Source organism: Lathamus discolor, chromosome 15 (genome assembly GCF_037157495.1).
Source record: "Lathamus discolor isolate bLatDis1 chromosome 15, bLatDis1.hap1, whole genome shotgun sequence".
NCBI lineage: Eukaryota > Metazoa > Chordata > Aves > Psittaciformes > Psittacidae > Lathamus > Lathamus discolor.
The window spans coordinates 10,358,441-10,382,788 of NC_088898.1; the positions used below are offsets into that span (position 1 = coordinate 10,358,441).

The window sequence follows — 24,348 nt, forward strand, 5'->3', positions numbered from 1 at the left end:
CATGGGGAGATCCTGGCTGGTTCAGCAGGCTCGGCACAGGCACTGAGCTTTCCCCTTCAGCCCTTGCTCCTGCTCACTGGGGCTCTGTGGGGACCCCAACACTGCAGCCACTTTTCTCCTTGCTTGCCCTTTCGTCGTGCTGATCCTGCCTCTCAGACTTGGGGCTGAGTCCCATGGCCAGACTCTGTTTGGCTTCTGGGGTCTGTGCAGGATAGCGGGGAGCTTGTTCTCCTTCCCTGGTCTTGTTGTGCTGCCAGGGTGTGTGAAGGAGGCCAGGCTGGCACACAGCAGAGACAGCAGTGCCTGTCTTACGTGTACAGCCACACCACAGCTGCTGCCATGCAGGGCTGCCCCAGCCTGGAGATGTGCCCATGACATGTAAAGATCTTGTATAGAATGTGTAGATGCAGTGTGGAATTGTCAGATGTGTGCTGTTGGGATGAAATGGCCTTTCCCTGATTTTTTTAAGAGCCCATGCTGGGAAGTCAGAGTGCAGCACAGGAAAGCCAGGATGGTGTGACCGTGGAGCAGCTGAAGGTAGGTATGACAGGGCTGTGACCCGCCAGGGCTATGAAGACGTGGGGTAGGGAGCTTGCTGGCAGCAAAGCCTGCCTGGATGGGTGGCAAATGAGCCGAGGGCCAGAGCATTAGTGAGGGTGATGCTGAGGGGGGAGCTGTGGGAGTCTCCCTGTAGACACTGGCTTTTATAGGGAGTTAGTTATCCCAGTTGAGGTGGAAGTGGGTGATGTGGGTAGTAACCCCACACTCACTCCCCATTCCCATACAGGGACCTCCTGTTTTTTCAGTCTGTTGCCACAGAGACAAAGCAGCAGCCATTGACTGGGAGCAATGGGAACTGGGAGCAGTGGGGACAGGGCTGGCCGGCTGCCTGTCACACAGCATCAGTCCCTGGCCGGCTCCGTGTCTCTGTGGACGGGTGTATCTGCTCCTCTTCTCCTTTCAGGGCTGCTTGCTCTGGGAAGGGAAAGGCCCATGGTGGAGCCTCGGTGATTTATAGGAAGGCAAGGATGGGAAATGGGAACACAAACACATGGCTTGTATCGGAAACCGGGCTCGGCCGGCCCCGTGATTTATCTGTGCCGAATTCCGCTTTGCTGCTTCCCTCAGCTGCATTTTCAGTTACTTGCTTTAAAGCGTAGGATTGAGCAAGACAAACAAAGCCAGCGCCCCTCTCCTCCCTTCCTCCCCGGCAGCGCCACGGCTTGGGAGATGGTGGCTGGGAAGGAAGAGTGATCCCATCCAGCTCCAGCCTGGCGGTGCGGCCGCTGGGACAAGGCGCCCGGAGCAGCCCTGGGCAGTGTCCCCTGGGAGTGCTGGGGCTCCTTGTGCTCCCTCCCCAGCCCCTGGCCCTGCCAGCCCAGGGAGCCCGGGGTCTGCTTTCCCTTGAGCCTTTCCTCTCATTTCCATGGCCATGTCTGAGTGGCGAAGGTGCTTTCATCTCCACTGCAAACCCACCTCCATGGGGTTGTGCTGCAGCGCTGGCGGTTGGGGCTGTGCAGTGCAGACTCACCAAGTCCTGCTTTGTGCTGCTGCCTGTGTGAAGAGTTCATCCTTAACTCCGGTATTACACCATGGGTGCAAGTCAACTGACCTCTTTGCTTCCCCCTCCGTGACTCTGTGAGCACAAAGCATCAGGATGTGCCTGTCCTCTGGGTCTGTGCTTTCAAAACAAACTGCTTTTGCTTTTCCCCTTTAAACCTTCTCTTATCCTGACGCCTGTAACGAGCACAGCTCCTCTCTTTAGTGCAGCAAAGCTCACAGAGCCTGCGAAACGCCGCTCAAACATCCTCCAAGTGTTTGTGAGAGCGTTGCAATAACAAAGTGCTCCGTGCGGCTGAAGAATGCTGCAGGAACAAAAGCCCCATCAACAGAGCAGGGGCTAGGGAATACTCAATAGTTGACAGGAATCTTAATATAAAACTCTCTCTCTTCCTTGTCAGTTAGGGTTTTCAGGAAGCCCTCTGGCTTATCGTCAAGCGGCATACAGCACAGACAGGGGCTGGGGAGGTGAAAGGTGGCTTCCTGCCATTCTTCTCTGGAGCTGGGTTCCCATGGGCGGTCATGCCAGTTTGACTGTGGTTTGTTCCACACTCGTGCGATACGAGGAGCTCGGGATCACGCCTGCTCCAGGGGACTGGATTTTCATGGGCTAACGGCGAGTTGAGTGTTTCCAGCCATGAACCGCTTCAATGGACTCTGCAAGGTGTGCTCAGAGCGGAGATACAGGCAGGTCTGTGTCTCGCATGGGAAGAGATCCATGCAGCAGCATGAGTGTGTGTGCAAGGCTTGGCTAAGTTTAGGGGTGTCTGTGGGCTTTCTTGCTATTCCTGGGCTGTGTGTGCTGATTCCAGGGTGTTGGTTTGCTGTTGTTATAGTTTGTAAGTTATATTATCAGGAATACATGGAAAGCATCCTCAGGTAGGTGTCTCTGCTGATGCTGCAGTGTGTAAATGGGGACAGACAGGGAGCATTTACTGTGTAATGTGAGGGTAACAGGGGATTGGAACTAGATGATCTTAAGGTCCTTTCCAACCCTAACTACTCTATGATTCTATGACGGTGGAAGTGTTGAGCTGCAAGGTGGTGTCTCAATTCACCACGCGTTAGAGGCAAGGCAGGCACGGCTGCAGCCAGGTCTCTGCCAGACTGCTGCTATAGCTCCTCAAACCTGTCTTAGTGTGGATGTATTTGGGAATCGAGTGTTGCTTGAAGCTGGACTTGCTTTAGGAGGAGCAGATTGCTGTGAATGCTGGTGGAAGCTGTCCTAGACCTGCACAGTGGGCAATGCCTGGTGCTGGTTTTGCTTGCACAGGTCCCAGTCTCCTGCACTTTTGAACACAGTTTTAACTCCATGCTCTGGACCGGTGCTCCTAGCTGATGGTCAGCTTTTCTCTGCACTCCTCTGCTGATCTTTCATGCTGTGCTAAAGCTGCTGTGGGGACAGTGTATCTTGGGCATTGTGCAAAGAACCAGCTGCACTAAAAATGCCCACTTCTCGTTGGGGCTGTAGTGACCAGCTGATGCCAAAAGGCTGCTCTGCTTTGTATTAATACCAATGGGACTGTGATTTGTGTCTTAAACCTCCTCAGTTCTCTATTTTGGCAATTTCTTCTGCATTTAGTGACAAAGTTACGGCTACAGAGACCCCTGTGGTGCTGCAGTCTCTCTCCACCTTCCCTTGCACCTTCCAGCTTATGTCAGATGCTCATATTAGTTCTGTGCACAGCAGCAAAAATGGCCATTCAGCTCCTTGTAATGGCCATGGTGCTGGGAGCTGAGGAGAGGGAGCCATCAGCAGTGAGGAGCTCCTATTTAGCGGCAGAGAGAAGTGTCCACTGGTGGCGGACAAGAGGCAGCAGCTCAGAGAGAAGGAGCAGGAGCGCTCTTGCTGTGGGGAAGCTTTGGGCTGGGAAGTGCCTGTGGAGTCTCCATGGTGGGAGAGATGCTGAGCTGGCCTTGTGTTAGGGATGTGCGGTTGGTTTGAAGGTGCAGAGCCACAAGCAGCCTCCTCCTTGTTTGAGAATCCAGCAAACTCCAGAGAAGAGCACTCAGTGTGGGGAGACTGGACCTGTTTTATATCCTGCCAGGGAAAGACTTTTATCTTTTGAAGCCTGGCTTTCTGCTGAGCAATCAAGCAGGGACGAGGTGCAGGGAAATGGAAGCTCCCTGCGTTTGCCCTCGTGTGGTAAAGGAGCGAGGAGCCAGTTCCCTCCTTGGCAGCTTCTCCTGAGTTCTTCATCTTCTCTCTGACTATTTGTTCTCAAAATAATAGAGGTCAGATGTTGGAGTTTTCTTTTCCCTGTCGGTAAAACAAGGATCCTGACAAATGTCTTGGGGGATAATCAGGTATTTACAGGAACCATCCTGCTGAGCTGCTGCTGGGAGCCAGCATCACAAAACAAATATCATTGTAGTAATAAGCTCAATGGCTCTTGAATCAGGAGGAGAAGTGAACTGAAACCGACAGCATCCATCCTCTCCAGGCTCAGTGAGAGAAAACCTCCACAGCCTATGGGGTGCTGTGCACAGAGCCTGTTCCAGTACGGATGCTGGTGCCCATCCGCAGGGCAGAGGGGTGCTGCTGTCCCTGGAAACGAAATGTTTAAGTGTCTGTGTAGAGAAGGGGTGTTGGAAACCAGCGTCAGAGCCAGGCTGCCAGGTTCCCCTTCCTAATGGCTTATCAGACCTTTCCTTAGCCTCCCAGGAGTCTGGAGCGGAGACTTGTGTATGCTCAATCAGCACGTATTGTGCAGCATTCTGTTGCTCCTCAGCTCGGTTTTGCATTGCTTTTAGCACCCTTCCCACCCTGTTGGGTGCAGCAGGGTAGACATGCTATCTGTGGGGCTCACAGGGCAGTGTGGTCACTGTGGCAGCCCCTCGGGCAGGGTGCGGGTGAGGAGGGTGCTCACTGGCTGCACACAGTGGCTGTTTCAGACCTAACGGTGACTCCGGTGTCTCTTTCAGATCACGATCCCTCGAGGGAGCGATGGGTTTGGCTTCACCATCTGCTGTGACTCCCCTGTCCGCGTGCAGGCAGTGGACTCGGGTAAGAGAGCAGGTCACTTTGTCCCCCTTGATGTGAAGGGTGACTCTGCTGCTGTTTTACTTCCCGGAGCGTGCTGTGATTCAGAAGCTCCAGTGCCTTGCAGGATCCCAGTTACCCCCAAGAAACTTGTGAATTCTCTAGTGGCTCTGATGAGGTCAGAGGCCACCGGGTTAGTGCTGGTGCACTATTTTGGCAGTGTTTGCAGTCATTTGCAGAGATTTTGTTCCCTCTCCAACCTGAGGATTGGCTGGTTTGAAAACCTATGGAAAGCATCTATGGTGGGGGGGTGTGTGTGTGTGTCAGATGGGCACACAGAGGGTAGCAGGGTCGTGGGAGCCTCCCCTTGGTGTGGATCTGCAGGATGCACTTGGTGTCTCTGTTGTGCCCTGGTGCTCCCACTGCACACCAGGAAACAGGGGAAGCTCATGCAATAGCTCTGAGAGAGCATTTATGACTTTGTCCCAGGCACTGAGTGTGTTTGCCCATTGGAAGGTGAAGCTCCAGGCTGGCTGACCCCACTTCACAAGTGGGTGTTTAAGGAAACAGTGGGCAACTGGCATTTTTCTCTTCTCTCTAGGTGGCCCAGCAGAAAAGGCAGGTCTGCAGCAACTTGACACAGTGCTGCAGCTGAATGAGCAGCCTGTGGAGCACTGGAAGTGTGTAGAGCTGGCACATGAAATCCGGTGAGTATTGCCCCAAAGCATCACTGCAGGACTGTGGGAGAGGTGGTTTGAGTGCAGTGCCCTGCCACTCAGAGCTCCAGGGCAGGCAGCAGGAGCTTTGAGTGGGAAGGAGGTTGGAGGGATGCAGGAGACTGGGAAAGGATTCTTTGGAGTAGAAGAAAGGGTGCAGGGGCTGGGAAGGGCAGGACAGGGGGCAGAGGCATTAGAGGGAGGAAGGACTGCAGGGCTCATGGTTGAGTGATGCAGAGGCCTCACTCCCTACTGCTCCATCCCTGACTTGCCTCATGCCATCCCTTCCAGGAACTGTCCCACTGAGATCATCCTGCTGGTGTGGCGGCTGGTGCCCCAGGTGAGGTCGGGACATGAGGGCATGATCCGCAGATCATCCTGCAAGTCTGCCTACGACCTCCAGTCACCACCCAACAAGCGGGAGAAGAACAGCACCGTGCCCCCGCGGCCCGAGCAGCGCCGGAGCTGCCACGTCCTGTACGATGGGAGCGATGGGCTGGTGCTGAACAGCTGGGAGAGGTACACAGAGCTCGGCAAGCGGGGCCAGAGCACCCTGCCAACCCTGTCCCGGGTGCCCTCTGCTGCAGACCAGAACTATATCATCTTAGCTCCTGTGAACCCCGGGAGCCAGGTAGGGCTGCTCTCCAGCCCCGTGCTCAAGTTAGTGCATGTGGCTGTTGGCTGTGCTTGCTGCATCCTCTCTTGCTTTAGTCTTAGGGAGCATCATCTCCAAATGTTTCTAGAGCACATGTCATCTTTACAAGCCAGACCTGTGTCCCTTGGTGGAGCTTTCACTATGTTCCTAAACCACTTACACCACGACTGCAGAATGGTGAATGACCTGTAGCCTCCTCTAAGGGCTCACTCAAGGGGTGAGGATATGGGAAGTGTTTCCACTGCATAGACCACAGTGCAAGTCAGTGCTCTCCTGTTCTGCTGGCAGCAAACGTGATTTTCACCTATCCGAAGTGCTTTGGCTTTGCTGGGTTTGTCATGCTAACATTTGCAATGGGTTGTTGTCAAGTCTACCTCAAGCCTACTTCAGGTGACTGTCCTTCCTGGGTTGTCTTACAGCTGCTGAGACCTGTCTATCAAGAAAACAATGAGACTGTGGGTAAGTTGCTGATGTGCTGAAAACACTGCTTAGAGCCCCCAGCAGAGCTAAACACGGTCTTTCTAGTGCTATTGAAGCCTTGCCTGGGGCTTTTGAGGAGGATCATCTTCCCACTCTCAGAGATAAAAGCAAGAGCCCTACCCCGGGCCCAGAGATGATCACAGTGTCACAGCCTTGTGCGTGATGAGGTCATTCCTTCCATCAGCGGTATGATGGAAGCAATGAAGTGTGACAGTGTTCAGTGGTGCTGCTGTGGCTGTTCCCCAGATGTGTCCCTGGGCCCATCCGTGATGTGTTTCCCTTCTCATGCATGTTGCCTTGCTGGGGGTGCCAATACTGTGGCCTCTGCTTTGATGTTCACTTTATTGCTAAGGCAGTGAGGATGGCCATGACTCAGATTTGTACAAACAATAGTGCAGGTTGATGTGCCAGGTTTGGGGAATGGTCATTTCCTGGCTGCTGCAGGTCTCTGCAGGCTCTGGATCAGCTCTTCTTGAAACCCCTTTGAAATATAAACTCGTTTTCTGCAACAGGTTTACTGGGTCTTGCTGGAGAATGGCGTATGGTTGGGCTTGTGGGATGAGGTGTGTGGCAGGCTGGGGACTGCAGGAATCCTGCTCCATGCAGAACCACTTGTTTCCTGCTCAAAGCTGGGAACTCTGGGAGGCTGCTCTTGCACCCTGGTGTGTTGGGATGCCCTTAGGAAGAGCTGTATGTCTGCAGAAGAGCTGTGTTCCCAGGCATGATCTTCCAGGGTTGTCTTTACCTCAGCTGGAAAACTCTGTACTGCCTGTAAAGATGGGACAGTGTCCACTGAAGGCAAAGTGTGGGGCTGGTAAAGGCATGATGGGGATGTTGGGCAGTAGGAGGGAGCAGTGTGGGTCCAAGCCTCCTGTACCTTGGGTGGTGCAAGCCTTGGAGCTCTGCAGCCAGAAGTATTCCCAAAGCTCAGCTGCAGGGGATGTTCTGTACTGTGGATAATTGCAGCTCCCTCCTCCTCTTTGTGGATGCTGTGAAAAGATGAGCTGGACCATGGGGACTTGTTCTTACAGCAGGGTGGAATTTGAAATGCTCAGCTTCTTCCCATAACACATTTTAGTGATGGTTTTCAGTGTATTTAATGTTAAGTCTTCAGAGGGAGGGCTGCATTAGTTACCCTGAGCAGTGATTAAGAGCTGGCCACCAGTTCCAGTGACAGGAGCTGACACTTGGGGCAGGCTGGATCTCTGTCTGCCAGTGTGCAGCAAACAGGACTTCTGCAGGTGAATTCCTCTGATAAAATGAGGTGATCTGGGGCTAAGAGGAAAAGCAGATCCTGCATTCCCAGCCACATTGCATCTGTCCTGGGTTGAGCTCTCTTTCATGCTTTGATTTCACCTGCCAGTGCAACCAGGACAAAGGGACAAAAGAAAATGTCAGGGTTGTTGCACTCAGAGGTGGAAACAACCTTTTAGGTCACCAGGGCCACCCCGCTGCCAAGGCAGGCTCTTAAAGCAAGCAGTAAACAGCAGGTTTGTGTTGCCAGCAGAGCACGGGCTGGCTCTGCTGGTGCTTATCTGAAAGTAAATGTGCTATTTCCTAGCACTTAATGGAATATGTAATGTTGGATAGGTTCGTTTATTTGCTTTGGACAAGACCTTATCTGCTCTGAGCCACAGTCAGAAGTGTTTTGGCTTGTTTCTGCCTGGGAAGGTTGTGGGTATCTGCTCAGTGCAGAGGCAGGAGCTACTGTGCAGAAAGCTGCTGTGCTGGGAGCAGAACCCCCAGGGGCTGGGGGGCTGAGGAGGGATGTAGGGCTCAGGGGTCTCTGCTGGGCATCCCTCTAGCAGGGGCTGCAGGAAGGTTTGCTGGGCTATACCCCTAGAGCGTGAGCAGCAGCTCAGGGAGGGGACTCTGCCCCTTTGCTGTGCTCTGGGGACATCCCCCCTGCAGCCCTGATCCAGCTCTGGGGCAGCAGCACAAGAGGGACGTGGAGCTGCTGGAGTGAGTGCAGAGGAGGGCATAGGGATGCTGCGAGGGCTGGAGCAGCTCTGCTCTGGAGCCAGGCTGAGAGAGCTGGGCTGGGGCAGCCTGGAGAAGAGAAGGCTCCTGAAGGGGAGACCTGAGAGCAGCTCCAGTGCCTAAAGGGGCTGCAGGGAACCTGGAGAGGGGCTTGGGACAAGGGCCTGTAGGGACAGGCCAAGGGGAATGGCTTGAACCTGCCCGAGGGGAGACTGAGCTGAGCTCTGAGGCAGAAGCTCTTCCCTGTGAGGGTGCTGAGGCGCTGGCACAGGGTGCCCAGAGAAGCTGTGGCTGCCCCATCCCTGGCAGTGCTCAAGGCCAGGTTGGACACAGGGGCTTGGAGCAAGCTGCTCCAGTGGAAGGGGTCCCTGCCCGTGGCAGGGGTTGGAGCTGGAGGAGCTTTAAGGTCCCTTCCAACACAAACCAGTCTGGGATGATTCTATGATTCTATGTTCCTGAGACATAGTGGAGGGGAGAATAGGCCAGTGCTCCAGCTCCTCAGCTGGGTTTGTTCAAATCCAAGTGGAGAGGTCTGCCTGCTGGACCCAAGCTTGCTTGGTTCAGCCTCAGGAGGCAGGAATAAAATACTTGGATTTTCCAATGGGATTTCTTTTGACAGAAGCATGAATTTTGGGTCAGAGACACTCAGTTCCTGTTGGGGTTGTTGCCTGCGAGTTCTAGGACTGGCTCCCAGCGGTCTCCCACCTTGACCCTGGTGCTGACAAAATGGTAGTTTCTGTCCAGGCCAAGCATCTCCGGAGCGCCCCACATCCCATGCCTGCACTCATGAGAGAAAATGCTGGTGGGAGCTTGCTGGGTGTATCCAAAGGCATTCCTCTGGGGTTGGAGGAAAGAGCTTAGAAATCCTATGTATCAGGCAAGGAAGGACTCCCCCTCACAGGGGGGAGAGTGCAGGGCGCAATAACAACTGTTGATAGTTATCAATAATGCTTTTAATCACAGGATTATCAATTGCATTTGGGATGCTGGGGCTGGTTTGACACATCACCTGATGTCTCCTGGCCTCTAGTGATGCAGGGTTCAGGGTGGCTGCAGTAGCTGGTCTTGGCTTGTTGGGCAAGTCAGAGCTGTGCTCAACCAGCTGAGGTCGGAGGCTGGAGGGGAAAGCTCCTGTGTAATCCCTGCTCTGAGTGGGGATAACGGCTCCCTGCAATGAAGAAGGACAAAGTGAAGTCCAGTCAGGCTGCTTGGACGTTTGCCAGCACTGAAATATGATGCTGAACCCCGTGGCTGGTGTTGTGCCAGCCTCACGCAAAATGAGCTCATCCTTTATAAATATACCCCCATGTCTGAGCAGCCATTGCATCCCTGGGAGTGATTTGGAAACACATGGATTGGTCCCATGCCATGAATGTTTGTCACTCCTGTGCCCTTCTCTGAAACCTCCAATCTCAATATCTTCTAAAAACCACGATTAACCCATCACTAGGCACCCCATGATGTGAAATTCCTGCACTTTGCTAATTCCCGTGCCCAGAATCCATAGCAGGCTGGGCTTGGATGGACAAAAATGTCCCCAAGTTGAAAGTTCCAGTGTTTCTCTCCATGCTGAGTTAGTCACAGCGAGTTTTCCCCTCCCTGCAAAGGGAAGGGTCATACTTCCATGGTATTCCCCAGTGGTGGGTATCTCCTTGGTGCTCCTGTGATTCAAGAATGTCCATTTAAAGTCACATTTGGGGTTCTGTATTAGTGTTGTACTTTCAGTATTGCACAGGGAGGTGTCTGTAACACCACCACATCTCTTCCTCCGGAGTTCTGTATTCGCACATTGTGCAGATGGCAGCAGACACGCAGTGACAGAGGCGCTGGCCTGCAGCGGGACTTGCTAGGACAAGGGGAATGGTTTCAGACTTAAACAGGGGAGACTGAGATGAGCTCTTAGGCAGAAGCTCTTCCCTGTGTGCTGAGGCGCTGGCACAGGGTGCCCAGAGAAGCTGTGGCTGCCCCATCCCTGGCAGTGCTCAAGGCCAGGTTGGACACAGGGACTTGGAGCAAGCTGCTCCAGTGGAAGGGGTCCCTGCCCGTGGCAGCGGTTGGAACTGGATGAGCTTTAAGGTCCCTTCCAGCTCAAACCAGGCTGGGATTCTGTGACTTCCTTGGGTTTTCATTTGCACACACACAGGGGTGTTTGTGCTGCTGGTGTGATGCAGTTAAGTCCTTGGTCCAACAGGCGAGTAGCTCTTGAGCAGAAATGTCCAGGGAGATGTCAGTTTGCATTAGAAGTGAGGTCAGTGCTGTTATTTCATGGATCCCCGGGGAACTTTGACAGCAGTAGGATGGCTGTCCCCACAGCTCTGGGCTCCAGCTCTTCCCCTCAGGCTCTACGTGCCCTCCTGCAGCTTGAGGGAGCAGGAAGCGAGCTGACAGCATGCAGCAGCTCTGCGGGATCAGTCCCCTGAGTCTCGGTTTCTCTCTGCTTCCTCTGTCTCTCCAGGAAATGCATGTAAAGGGAAATCACACACGGGCTCCGGCAGAAAATCCAGGCTCATGAAGACTGTGCAGACGATGAAGAGCTACGGGAACTACCAGAACTGCACCATAGTGAGGCCACACATCCCGCATTCCAGCTATGGCACCTACGTGACGCTGGCTCCCAAAGTGCTGGTATTCCCCATCTTCGTGCAGGTAAGGGCAGCTGAATTGTGGTGTAATGGATCTGATGCACTCAGTTCTTGCTGTTGGAGGTGGGTGCAGGCTGCCATGTCAGAGTAGGTTTGTTTCCCAGCAGTATATCCTGTGAATGCATGGATCCCCTCTGGCACTGGCAGTACTTAGCGCAGTACTGGGTACATTCTCAAAGGGAATTGTATCCTGCCCAAGCGATTCTGTGTTGGAGACTTTTCCCTTTTCAGCTTTCAGATCTGGTCCTTGGGCGCTTGCTTGAGTCAGGAGAAGGTATCCCAGCTTCTGGGCTTCAGCCACCAGTTTCACATAGTTCCGTGGGTTCTATGTTCTGTTAATAACAGTGTGCAAACAAACATTCTTTCAGTTTAGCTGGTGGCCAGCACTAAAATCCCAGACAAGGATCCAGGGCAAAATGGCTTGACAGAGGATGTTCTCACTCCCCAGCTCCAGGAATGTTTTTCTTCAGACTTGGCCCTGCATTTGGTGGTACCAGCTCTAACTGTGTCTGTGTCTTACATTTTGTCCCTCATATGGCCAGAACCCCAGAAAACCTCATCTAATCCGGTACATTCAAGTATGTTACTGCAGAATCCCTGTGGAGAACCATTAGTCCTCCTCTGCAAGTGGCAAGAGCAGTGTCATGTCAGCTCCTGGTGGTGTTTAACTGAAACCCATGATCCATGTTGTCCATCACTCCAGCCTGAGCCAGACCTGGGGGTAAATGTGGGGCTGGGCTGGTGCTGAGGGGGTAGCCTTATGCTCATCTCCATCCTCCCCAACAGCACCTGCATGGCTGTTCACATTAGCACCAGTGTGTTCACCAGCCCTGGCTGTGAGCACAGTTTGCCTTGTGGAAGGTCACAACCAGCACTTCTGCCTGTTTAGTCCCAAAACTTGTGTCTTGGGTTGAGTCTGGGCTGTTTCTGCAATTGATGAGCTGGTTTTATGTTCTCACATACTGCAAGACCCCTGTGCAGGTCCCCTCATGTGCCTGCTGGTCTTGCAGCTCAGGATGATCGTCCTGGGCTGGTTTGTCAGGAATTGTTCTGCAGCTGGGACAACTTAGCCTGTCCTGTTCTTCTCCAGCATTAAAACAGGGAAGGCACGAACCAGGGAGCTGAGCGCTCAGCGTGACAGCCTTCTTGAAGTCACTTTAACTTACTGTGAGAGTAATGGCTTTACCCTGCCAGAGGGGAGCCTGAGATGAGCTCTTAGGCAGAAGCTCTTCCCTGGGAGGGTGCTGAGGCGCTGGCACAGGGTGCCCAGAGAAGCTGTGGCTGCCCCATCCCTGGCAGTGTTGGCCAGAATTTGGAGCAACCTGGTCTAGTGTCACTTCCAACCCAAACCGCTCTGTGCCCTGGGGGTCCTGGTGGATAGGAGGATGACCATGAGCCAGCAATGTGCTCTTGCGGCCAAGAAGGCAAATGGCATCTTAGGGTGCATTAGAAAGGGTGTGGTTAGTAGGTCAAGAGAGGTTCTCCTCCCCCTCTACTCAGCCTTGGTGAGGCCGCATCTGGAATATTGCGTCCAGTTCTGGGCCCCTCTGTTCAAGAAGGACAGGGAATTGCTTGAAGGAGTCCAGCGCAGAGCCACAAAGATGATTAAGGGAGTGGAACATCTCCCTTATGAGGAGAGGCTGAGGGAGCTGGGTCTCTTTAGCTTGGAGAAGAGGAGACTGAGGGGTGACCTCATCAATGTTTACAAATATGTAAAGGGTAGGTGTCAGGATGATGGAGCTAGGCTTTTTTCAGTGATATCCAGTGATAGGACAAGGGGCAATGGGTGTAAACTGGAGCATAGGAAGTTCCACGTTAACATCAGGAAGAACTTCTTTACTGTAAGAGTGACAGAGCACTGGAACAGGTTGCCCAGGGGGGTTGTGGAGTCTCCTACACTGGAGATGTTCAAGGCCCGCCTGGACAAGTTCCTGTGTGATGTACTGTAGGTTACCCTGCTCTTGTGGGGGGGTTGGACTAGATGATCTTTTGAGGTCCCTTCCAACCCTTGGGATTCTGTGATTCTGTGACTCTAATCCATAAAATCATATAGCAAACATTCTTGTCTGAGGGGTGTGAGAACCCAACGTGCCACTGTTGTGGTTGTGTTTCCTGCTAAGAAGCACCCATCCCCAAGCCCACACTGCGGAGCAGTTGACGTGGAGAGGCAGGAGGCTGATGGTCTTTTTATAGCTGGGTCTGACGTAGGTGTTAAGTGTTCAGCCTTCTCTTTATCGTGTGGCTGGACTGCAGACCTGCTGTCCTGAGCACACTGTGGGGTGGCTTCTTCCTGAATGACTTAGAGCTCAAAGTGCAGACAAAGTGGGTTTGCGGGTGGAAAGTTGTTCTGGCAAACCACATTTCCAGTGGAAGGTTTGACTGATTCGGTCTCTTTTTTGCCTGTTTCCTTTCAAATGTAGCCCCTAGATCTTTGTAACCCAGCCCGGACTCTGCTGCTGTCAGAGGAGTTGCTGCTTCATGAGAGCAGGACCAGGACCATACAGGTAAGATTCTGAGCTTTCTAAGCATGCTCTCTGCAGTCTTATATAGCAGATTGCAAAGGGAAATGTTTTCTTGTGTAGTGCTGATATCAATACTATATTTGGAAAACTTGCAGTCAGTTTATGATGGGATAAACTCAATATCAAAGCTTTCCTCTGCTAGAAATCAACTTTATTTTCTTGTCTTCATGCTCACAAAGAAACTGCACATGGCAAATGCCTGCTGGTCACAGTCTGGTAGCTGAGGCCACTCAGACCCAGAAAGAGGGAGTTTAAGAGTATTTTGGGCCAGGTTAGAGAATTAGACAGAGAACAGGAGCATCCAGGAATTCAGCTCCTGAAACAGGTTGTATGCCTCGTCCAAATTCCCCTTTCTTTTCCTTCTTTCTGCTGCTTCTCTGTGATGTTATCAGAGGACTGTTAACCTTGGGAAGCTTTGGCTACGTGCTGAGCCTGTGTAAGGGTCAGCTTTCAGCATCCCAACTGGCAGACTTTGGATGTGTTGATTAGATTTGCTGCTGGCTTCACTCACGCCCAGCTGCAAAGGCTGCAAAGCCCTGGGATTTGGGACAGAGGAAGCAGCAGCTGGGAGAGCCCACCCCAGCACTGCCAGTGCTGAGGGAAAGTGTTGCTTCTTTGGGGCATTTTCAGAGAATCTCACCAGTGCACAGCATGATTTTGGTTTGAATTTGGAGGAAGCAATGTGCCATAAGGAATTTTAATTTGGCTAATCTCGGTTTCATTCTATGAAAATCCCAGCCTGGTTTGTTCTGGAAGGGACTTTAAAGCTCATCCAGCTCCAACCCCTGCCACAGGCAGGGACCCCTTCCACTGGAGCAGCTTGCTCCAAGCCCCTGTGTCCAACCTGGCCTTGAACACTGCTAAGGATGGGGCAGCCACAGCTTCTCTGGGCTTTCTGGTAACACCTTCTGGGTGACCAGAATCCCAGATGTATCACATCACTGGCCTCTACAAAACAGTACAACATTGTGTTACTTCAAGTGTCTCTCTGATTTTCAAAGTGTGATTAATCCCTTGCTTTGACTTGAATCACTTTTTTCTTTCTGCCAAACTACATGAGAAATTGCCTGATCGATAGGAAACTTGGCACTGATCTGTAAAAAAAACCTCTTTCCCTGTCTGTGCTGCTGTTCTTTGCTGCTCAGGGTCTTCTGCACACCCTCATGAACGAAAATCAAGTAAACCCATGGCTGAGTAGCAGCTGTGCTGTGATGGTTTGGAAATGTGGAGGCCAGCCTGAAGTCAGGGTGCTTCTCCTGGCTTGTTTGGAGTTGCTCACTTTCAGACCAGACTCAGAAGTCTGTAGTAGCAGCCAAATGTTGAATTACTGTGAATAACTAATGCTGTTTGAGCCTGCGTGGAGCATGTGTGTGTATGGGGCGTTCATATTTATATGATGGAGAGCCTCAGGACAAGCATGTCCAGGGGAGATGTGCTGCTCTGTCTCCAAATGGCCATTCCAGAGACCCAGCTTGGGCAGGATCAGGAGGAGGATGTCTCAGGGAAAGGACGCTTTTTGCTTATGATACCCTGAAGAAGAGCATGAGGCTGGAAGAGGATTTCCCAGTTGGAGCTGCTGCCAGGGAAGGGCAGGATGCTGCATGCTGGCCAGGAGTGTGAGACACAGTTTGGGAATGATGGTGCCCTGAGGCTGTGATGCCTGTGCAAGCCGGGCAGAGGGGCAAGGCTAGAGGCTGTGACTAAGCAGAGTGGAAAAACAGAAGCAGTGAATGGGGAAAAGCACGTGGCAGTGTCTGCTTTGGAAGGCAGGGGTCTTTCCCTTTGTGCGAACCCAAACGTGGTGCTGTTGCATGGCTCCCTGTCGCTGGGAGCTGACAGCTGAGGGCAGCAACACTGGACATCAGCCATGTCCCCATGGAAGGGCTGGCTCATACCTGCAGTGTGTCACAGGGTCAGGGCAGGCTTTGCAGAGCTTTCAGGGGTCGCTGCAGGTCTCTCTGGAAAGCCAGAGACTTCCCTTCTCCAATGGAGCAATGGGCTCTGCTTTGGTCCTGATGGGCTGTGAGGTGGGAACCTAAACTTCTGAAGCCAGCAAGACTGAAACTGGCCTGGACACACAGTGGAGCTTCCCCTGGTACAGAAGGGCTCTGACTTCTCTTTTTGCTGGACTTGAGCTCTCTCCCTCTCCAGCCTTCTCTGCTGCCTGAACAGAGGCTGTCCTGTTTCCTATCGGTCCTTTCTTCCTTGCTCCATGGGGTTTTCCACTTCCCCACTGCTCTTCCCACCCAGTCTTTCTCAAACTGGACCCCTGCTCCTGTGGTTTGCAGGAGCTTTTTCTGGATGTTGTTCTGTTTTGGCTCAAGAGGGGAGGGCCCTGGTGCAGGGGCTGGAGATCCTGGTCAATTCTGCCCTTTTCAGCCCCCCAAAAACCCAGACCCACCCAGAATCTTTCCCCATTGGCAGCTTTGCCATCAGAACCCACATCCTCATCACTGAGCAAACTCTCCCATCTCCTGAAGGAGTCAACCTATTTCTCTGGAGGCTTGCCAGGATCTGTCCTTTCCCTGACCTTACCTCTGGGGCAATCCTTATTCAGGCTTTAATCACATCCTGTCTAGACTTTGTTGCAATTCCCATTTTATTCTCTTCTAAAATCCCTCCAGTCTGTGGAGTGGAGAGGAACCTGCGTGATGCTGCGGTTGCACACGAGGTGTCAAACATGGGCTTTGTCCTTGTGGGTCCATCTCTAATGTACCTGGAGGCAACTTGCCAAAGCCCTGAGGCACCTTCACAGCATGAATCATGCTCATCCCTTTCCCAGCTCTCTTTTCTGCAGATCAGGATGGTCCTCCCTTGAGCTCTGAAAGCCCCCAGCTCTGCCAGCAGCCTGGAGGTCATGGACCAGTATGTCCAGAGCAGAACAAGAGGCTTTGCTCTCTCATCCCAAGTGTTGCACTGCAAGTTCCTGGCACTCCTGGCCAGGGACAGGGCTCCCAGCTCCATGTTTCAGTGGGTGGCTGAGTTTGGCCAATGCAATTGGTTGACCAAAACCCTTCTCCCTGGCACAGACATTTCAAGATCTTGTTTTCAGCCTTTTTTAGACAGTTTTGGGTGAGAACACCAGAAACCTGCACTTACCCATTCTCTCCACCATACTGGTCCCTCTTACTCTGTCCCTTCTTCACTGCCACTGAAAAGCCTTCTCTTCCTTGTTTTTCACCATTTCCCCATCTGCACAATCACTGCTTAATGCTGGTGTTTGAGCAGAAGAGCAGTTTGAGCAGTTAGGAACAGTTCCTAAGGTTGAATGTGAAGGTGCTGTGGCTGCAAGGCTTTATTTCTGGGCACTTTTCATAACGCTTTTGTTACCCTGCTTTGCTTTACAATGTGTGGTTGTTGCGCCCTGTGGCCAGGCTCTGCCAGGCGTTGAGCTCCTGTTCTCATACTGGGGAAGCATCCTGAGGAATGGACTACATGATCTCCAGAGGTCCCTTCCAACCCTAATGATTCTGTGAAGCGCACTAACCTGCTGCTTTCCCTCCTGGCATCCATGTTCTTTTTTCTTGTAGGAAGCACTTTAAGCATGGCCCTTCCTTGTGCAGCAATGCCTTGCTGGTTATATTCTGTAGTTAGTCAAATCTATCAGCAGCTGAGGCTTTGCTCTTTTGCTGTGTGCACAGCACACAGACATGCGCTGTGTCCCACACATCAGTGTCAGCCTCTGTGAACATTTCCCCCCTGTAAAATTTATTCCCATTCCCCTAAGGTCTGTGTGACGTCTGCCATGTGGCTTCATCACTCCAGTAGTAACGCAGGTGAGCCTGTGTCTGTCTTCAGAGTCCTGTCATCGCGTCACTTGTCTTATTTCTTAATTTGGGGCAGGAAATTAGCCCTGGGAAACATACAGAGACACTGACAGGCCAGGAGGCAGCTCTTGTGGGTTCTGTGTCTTGCCTGGGTGAGTTCAGGTGCTGTGGTTCTTTTGTGTTTGCTCTTTTTCTTTTATGGGCCCTGTGATTTTTCATGGTAGATACCAGGTCTGTTTGCAAAGGGCTGTTTTGGACATGTTGCAGCCTGTCAGCAGTGTGATGGCAACCCCAGGCAGAGCTCCAGGTCACTCCCTGCAGCCCTCCCCTCTGCTGGCTGCTGCCTTAGAGTCATCCATGCTTCGAGTTTCCAGTGCTCAGCTATGCTGATCCTGCTTCCACTGCTGTGACCAGGGTCTGCTGGAGTCCAGGCTGGTGCTGGGGTGCTCTTGGCAGGCTCTGGCTTTGTGGGTGGAAGGGACACTCTCTTTTTCCTGACCCAGAAATGTGGAGGAGCACCAGGACCTTTGTAAACTGGTTTGTGTGGAGCTGATCTAAAATCAAGTGTCTTCCTGGAAGCAGCATCTAATAGAGATGCTCTTATGTGACCCACACTGGCTGTGCTTTTATCTTTCTACATCCTGAATTCAATCAGGTCCCCTCCAATCCAGATCACTCTGGTTCTATCTTCTCATAAAAACACAATGTTACCTATAAATGCTTTTTGTGTATTTCTGTTTCCATGATGCCCTGTGTAAACCTGCTTGGTTTTGAAGTGATATTTTTATTCCTGCTGACCCTTCTCATCTTTCTTCTACCCTTTAAAATTCCATGTGTCTTCATTTTCTTTCCTTCATTTCCAGCATGACCACTTCCTGATCCTGCTTTTCTCTCACAGAATCCCAGCCTGGTTTGTGTTGGAAAGGACCTTAACCTCATTCAGTTGCACCCCCTGCCATGGGCAGGGACACCTTCCACTGGAGCAGCTTGCTCCAAGCCCCTGTGTCCAACCTGGCCTTGAACACTGCCAGGGATGGGGCAGGATGCTGACTCCTTCACTTCAAGTTGCTATTCTCAGAATCCCTGAACATCTTTTATTTGAGGCTGAGGGACCTGGGACGGCACCAGAAATGTCCCAGAAGTTACCTTTGACATGAGACGGGCATAGGAGAAAGTTTATAGTGCAGTTTGTACTTTGTTATTCCTGGTATTAATAATAAGGTAGTAGTAGAGGTAGTGAAGAGGGTGAATGTGGGCGCAAAGCCAGCAGCATCTTGAGAGCAGAGGAAGGGATTTTCCCAGTAACACAGAGAAAAACAGACCCTGTCTGGTTTCATTGTCAGTTAAAGCTGTGCCAGTAGCTTTGTGCTTATTAAGAATCCCACAGAAATGAATTGGCACAGCAAGGAAAAATCCTGTGTCAAGGGCTCGATTTTGGTTTCAGAGCCACATGCTGCTGCCCTGACATGAGCTCACCATTGTGTGATGAACTGATACCCAACTTGTCCTCCCCCTGACATGTGTCCATCAGCTGCTGGGCATGGAGACAGATTGTACTGGGACAGTGACTCAGAGCAGTCACCTTTCAAAGGTGACTTGGTGGTGGCAGTGGTGCTATAGCTCCCAGTGAGCCCTTGGATTATAGAATCCCAGCCTGGTTTGTACTGGAATGGACCTTAAAGCTCATCCAGTTCCAACCGCTGCCACGGGCAGGGACGCCTTCCATTAGAGCAGCTTGCTCCAAGCCCTGTCCAGCCTGGCCCTGGGATGCTGGATTGTTTTCTGCTTTTGCAAAAGGGTTGCTGAAAGGCCACAAAACCTTCATTGCTTTGTTCAGTGTTGCAAAGTAGCTTTCCCTTTGCTGGAGGAGGTTTTTGGGAGCATCCCAAGCAGTAGTTAGAAGCAGCTGTGTGCTCACATGCTGCATCCTGGGCCAAGGTCAGCATGTGGTTTGGTAGCATGCAGAAGCTCTGGTATCTGGCATGTCCACTGGTGCATTGCAGCCGCTTCCTGGCATCTTCTGCATTTGGCTGCATTTCCTCAATTCCTGCTGGAGAGTGAGACAGGCCCCAACCTCGGCTACTGGCACAGTGATTGCACTGAGCTACTCGCCTCCAGTAGGCTCCTGGGTCAGGGATCTCCAGTATAGAAGCTCCATTCCTGCTCCATTCCTGCCCCATCCTTTGCAGTGTTCAAGGCCAGGTTGGACACAGGGGCTTGGAGCAAGCTGCTCTAGTGGAAGGGGTCCCTCCTATTGCAGGAAGTTGGAACTGGATGATATTTAAGGTCCCTTCCAACCAAAACCACTTCATGATTCTTAAAGATCACACTGATCTGTGCTGATTGAAGTAGGGACCTCAGGCAAGAGCCAGAAACAGAACAAAATCTCCCTTCTGAGCTGTGAGCATTTACCCACTGCTCTGGAGTAGCTCCCAGGCTCTAGGACACTGCTCAGGCATGGAGCTGGGGGTTCAGTGTTTGCTTTCCACCCATCAGCGTGGTTTAAAGGTGTCAAGTTTGTTTCCTGTAACTGCTGTTTTAAAAGCCAAACTGTTGTTTTCCCAGAGGGAGCACTGGGAACAGCAAGAAGTGTCTCGGGAGATCACGTTTGCTTTTAGGTTGCAGCTTCTACGACGTGCTGGGATTAGTCGGCAGCTTATTCCCTCCTCCTGCTCCTCTGATTTATAGCTCATGCAAATGGGAAGTGACACGAGAGAGCAGAGGGTGTGTTTGTGTGGAGTTAAACTGTCGGGCAGGTCTGTCCCTCTTGTCACGGGGCTCCACAAGGTTCAGTGGGTGGCTGCTGAGTTGGGGGGAGCCTGGTCTGGGAGCACCCCGAGGGCTGTAGCAGGGATCAGCCCTTAGGGAAGGGTGCCTGGGCTGCTGCCATGGCTGGTGTGTCTCCCCAGGGCAGAGAACCTACCCAGGACCTTCCCTTGTCTCAGTGCCAAGAAGTGAATGTCTCATAGCTCCTGCTTTTGTGCTTCCAGGTGACTCTCTTTGTCTACTCTGACCTACTGCTCTTCACCAAGGAGGACGAGCCTGGGCGCTGCAACGTGCTGAGGAACCCTCTCTACCTGGAGAGTGTCAAGCTCCAGGAGGGTGAGTGTCTGCAGGCAGCAGTTTGGTGCATTTTCATGCCATTAGCTATAAATGTTTCTAGCCAGCAGCAGCATAGCACCCTGTTACTCCACTGTTTCTAGTGTGTAACAATACCATCTAACTGGTGCTGCCACATCATCCTGCAGGGGGGTGCAGGGCCAGCATCACCCTCCCTGTCCCTGCATTAACCCAGTCCCCAGGAGCTCCATCTCCTGGGACACCTCAGGGGCACGTGGGTACCACCCCTTGCTTTCCAGGGCTTTGTGGTGCATCTCTTGGGGGTTTGGGGCTGGCATTCCCCGGTCTCTGGCTGTGCTGGGCTGCTCCCTTGCTGGTTTTACCCTGCCTGCAGCTGGGGCTTGCCGAGGTGGAGAAGGGGAAGTCTGAGGTTACCCTCAAGGGAGTTCAGAGGTTGTCTCTGGGGGAGCTTGGCTGAGCCCTGCTTGACCTTTACTCTGCTACTTCTCCCTTCAACCACCCACAGTTTCCCCCTGCACCAGCATCCTCCCCCATGCAGGAAGAAAGAGCAAACCTTGAGCAAACCCTGGCCTCGGTGGCAGGCTGTGGACCATGCCCTTCTTCTGTTGGCTGTGCTTTCCCATCAAGTTGAGGGCTCAGAGAGGGCTCCTATGGCAGGGGCTGATCCAAAATCAGTTATCTCAAATTGAAATGAGGTTGAAAGATGGCCTTCAGCTACTCAGGGTCAAAAGGAGAACAAATGAATTGCCTTTACCACATTCTATTTGCTACTGTGGAATCACTTGACCCCAAGCCCAGTCCCTCGCCTTGTTCCTTCCTTGGTGCAGTCACTTTTGGGTATGGGTTTGTTTTGTGGGCAGTCCCCTGACTGTGTCAGTGTGGGGCGGATGTCTTTATGCAGTCCCATGGCCCTCACCAAAAGGGGTTCATCTAGATCCGGGCTGCTTCTCCAAATGGATCATTTTCTGGCTGGATTTTGTCCCTTGCCATGACTCTGTGGATGAGCTGTGTTTTCCATGTGTGCCATGTTGTTGTGAGCCTCAGTGCTGGTGGTCTGCAGTGCTGAGCAGGGCACCACAGGCTGCCTCTCAGTTGTTATTTCCCATTTCCATAATTTCTGCTCCCAGATCCTTTCACGGACCTCTTTGGTGGGGGTAGAAACACAGCGAGAGTGAGGGGGCACCACGGCACGAGCCATTTAGAAAAGCCCCTGAAGCTTCCCTGGGGTCTATGGGGTTTGTTCTTGGTGCTGCTCATTTCTAAGAAACAGCCAAAGAAAACTGTTCCTGGCTGGAGTGCTCAGCTGTTGGTCAGTGTCTGCTCCTGGAGCATGTGTGTGCTGCCCGGATGCTCTCCGAGCCTCAGGAATAACTCTGCTCTTCTTCACCTCCTTGATGGAATCAGCTTCCCCGTGATTCTGGTCCTGGCTCTGTGCACCCAGATCTGTTCACAGCTCGGCACAGGAATGTGCCTCCTAACCTCAGGCAGAGCAGTTGGATTTCATGAGTGCTTTTCTGCCACTTACTTCCTTGTTGCCATAATAACTGGGCTGGATCACATCTGGAATAGCTTTAACAAGGCTCTCTGAAGGGGGTGCTTGTCTCTCCGGCACTGAACCACCCACCATGCACCAGGAATCCAGCACAGTCAGTTTTGAGGCAGCTCATCCTCCTGCTTTGGGCAGGGCCGCTTCAAAGGCGGGTGGAACGAGCGAAAAGGTGTCCATCCCTTTTGGCAGGGCTTTTCTGTTAGTCTCCTATAGGACTGAATGGCACATGAATAGGAACAGGCGTATTGCTGAGTACAACAATCGGGACATCTCCGGTGCACTACAGACCATTGTGATGTTTCCTGTTGCTGCTGCTCGCTGCACTGTGCGAAAGCAAATCAGTGTGATCTGCTGTACAATGCGCCGTCTTCCTGCTTTAGAAGCCGAGCAGGGCTGATGAGCACCACACCAGCCAATGTTTCCAGTGTGACAGGGCTGGCTTCCTCACCAGATACTGTGGGAATTTCCACGTGAAGGTCACCACATTGCTGGGATCCTGCCCCCACCCCGGCTGGGTGCACTCGGCTTTGGGATAGGGAAGAGCGCTCCTGTTCTGCAGCTGGAATGAGGAACCTCAGGACTGAGCTGGGATCCTGCAGACAAGGACTTCTCATGGGCTGCTTTGCTGTCCTTGACATCCCACCCAGCTGTATCTTGCAGCAAACAGCTCCAAGTTAGAGGCCAAGAGTGTGATTGAGTCTTCTGTCCTGCCACAGCTTCTCCCTGCTGCCCAGTGATGCTGGAAAGAAAGAAACCTGGAGAGGGGCTTTGGACAAGGGCCTGTAGGGACAGGCCAAGGGGAATGGCTTGAACCTGCCCGAGGGGAGACTGAGCTGAGCTCTTAGGCAGAAGCTCTTCCCTGTGAGGGTGCTGAGGCGCTGGCACAGGGTGCCCAGAGAAGCTGTGGCTGCCCCATCCCTGGCAGTGCTCAAGGCCAGGTTGGCCACAGGGGCTTGGAGCAAGCTGCTCCAGTGGTAGGGGTCCCTGCCAGTGGCAGGGGTTGGAACTGGAGGAGCTTTAAGGTCCCTTCCAGCTCAAACCATTCCATGGTTCCATGATAGCACCCAGGGCTTGAACCCTGCCGCACCTCCCCAGGGACATGTGCCACAGAGCTTGTCCCCTCTTGGTAGCCAGGTTTGAGTGTGCAGAAGAACCTTCCTCTCTCCTGATGTACCCAGGGCCCTGCAGCACCCTCCCTGAGACCCATCTTTGTGGAAGGGTGGTCAGGAGGGGTTGCCGTGGTCCCCTGGGTCACACCAGGAGCTGTGGAAAGCAGCCAGGACCATCATCCCTCTTTTCCCATGTTTTTGACCTGGTTCCTGGCACACACCACCCAAACCCTGCAGCCAGTGGGTGTTTTCTTGGGGTTGCACAGGAGGTGTGGGGCGGTGCTGGAGGCTGCCGCTGTGCTGGGTGAGTCCTGCCCCACACGTCAGAGTGGGATGAGGCTGAGCTGCAGAGGGGGACGTGTCCCCACAAAACTCACACCTCCTTTTGTCGGTGCGAGCACTCGCAGCAGCCCAGCCCCGGGGCAGGGACGGCTCCAGTTAGCACAAGCCAGTCCCTGCCACAACACAGCAGGAAGGAGCTGAAATATCCTCAAGTGAGTTTGTTTTCTTCTGCTTGTTTCCTTCAGCTTTCCACTGAATCTGCCTGAGCCTGTGCGCTGTTCAGCTGTCAGACAGGTGTGGATTCCATAGGGAATGCAGCCCCACATGAGCCTGAGCTGCTACATCCCCAGGACAAGGTTGTGCCTCTCCCCTTGTCTTTGGTGGCCTCTGTGATCTGGGGTGCAGGAGACGAGCAGAGCACAGGGCACAGCAGCCTCCAGTGCTCCAGCCTCACCCTCCAGACACCGGGAAAACCTTCACGGAAGAAATCCTGGTTTGTGCTGAAATCTGTGCTTGGATCTGCCCTTCCCAGCTCTGCCCTCGCTGGGGATGGCGCTGGCTCGAGCCCAGCTGCTGGGCTGGGGCCAGTCTCTTACCTCCCATTTATTGTCTCTCTAAAGGCAATTCCTGGTAGAAAATGGGATTCAAGCAGTTCCTTAGCCTAGGCTGGCTCCTTGCTTTCTGTGTCCTATAGGCACTGGGCTGCTTGGCCATGTGTAGCTGGGGGGACAAGGGATAGGAGCTGCTGGCTGTGGAGGTTGATAATGCCAAGATTGAAAGCTCAATGGAGAGGAATTTGAAAAGGAGCTGAATTCTGATGGTTTTGGGCTTTGTTGGGATCAGTAGTTATTGCAGAAGGAATAGAGAGGCCCAAGGGAAGCAGGGTCATTCCCAGGCTGTTACACTCCAGCATCACCTTTCCTTCTGAGGGTGCTTGTCTCTAAAGGTGACCTGCTCCTCACGTCAGCCTGGTTAAGGCTCCTGAGGGGAAGTGGCTCATGTTGGACATGCTGTTCTTCCGC

The 24,348-nt window shown here is 52.7% G+C and overlaps 1 protein-coding gene across 7 annotated transcripts in view; it reads left to right on the top strand.

Moving 5' to 3' along the window:
- The window catches only part of RGS3 (regulator of G protein signaling 3), a 76,128-nt gene that overhangs the window by 15,675 nt on the left and 36,105 nt on the right, over positions 1–24,348 (top strand). For 4 of the 7 annotated variants that reach the window (XM_065695930.1, XM_065695933.1, XM_065695931.1 and 1 more), the window contains 8 exons: positions 470–537; positions 4,486–4,567; positions 5,145–5,250; positions 5,551–5,890; positions 6,334–6,373; positions 10,830–11,020; positions 13,437–13,520; positions 20,296–20,407. In XM_065695930.1, the coding sequence (XP_065552002.1) occupies positions 470–537; positions 4,486–4,567; positions 5,145–5,250; positions 5,551–5,890; positions 6,334–6,373; positions 10,830–11,020; positions 13,437–13,520; positions 20,296–20,407 (1,023 nt within the window). Of the gene's footprint in view, positions 1–469; positions 538–1,764; positions 2,252–4,485; positions 4,568–5,144; positions 5,251–5,550; positions 5,891–6,333; positions 6,374–10,829; positions 11,021–13,436; positions 13,521–20,074; positions 20,093–20,295; positions 20,408–23,493; positions 23,539–24,348 lie in introns of those variants that run through there. The other 3 variants (XM_065695934.1, XM_065695937.1, XM_065695938.1) reach the window with 3 other exon arrangements.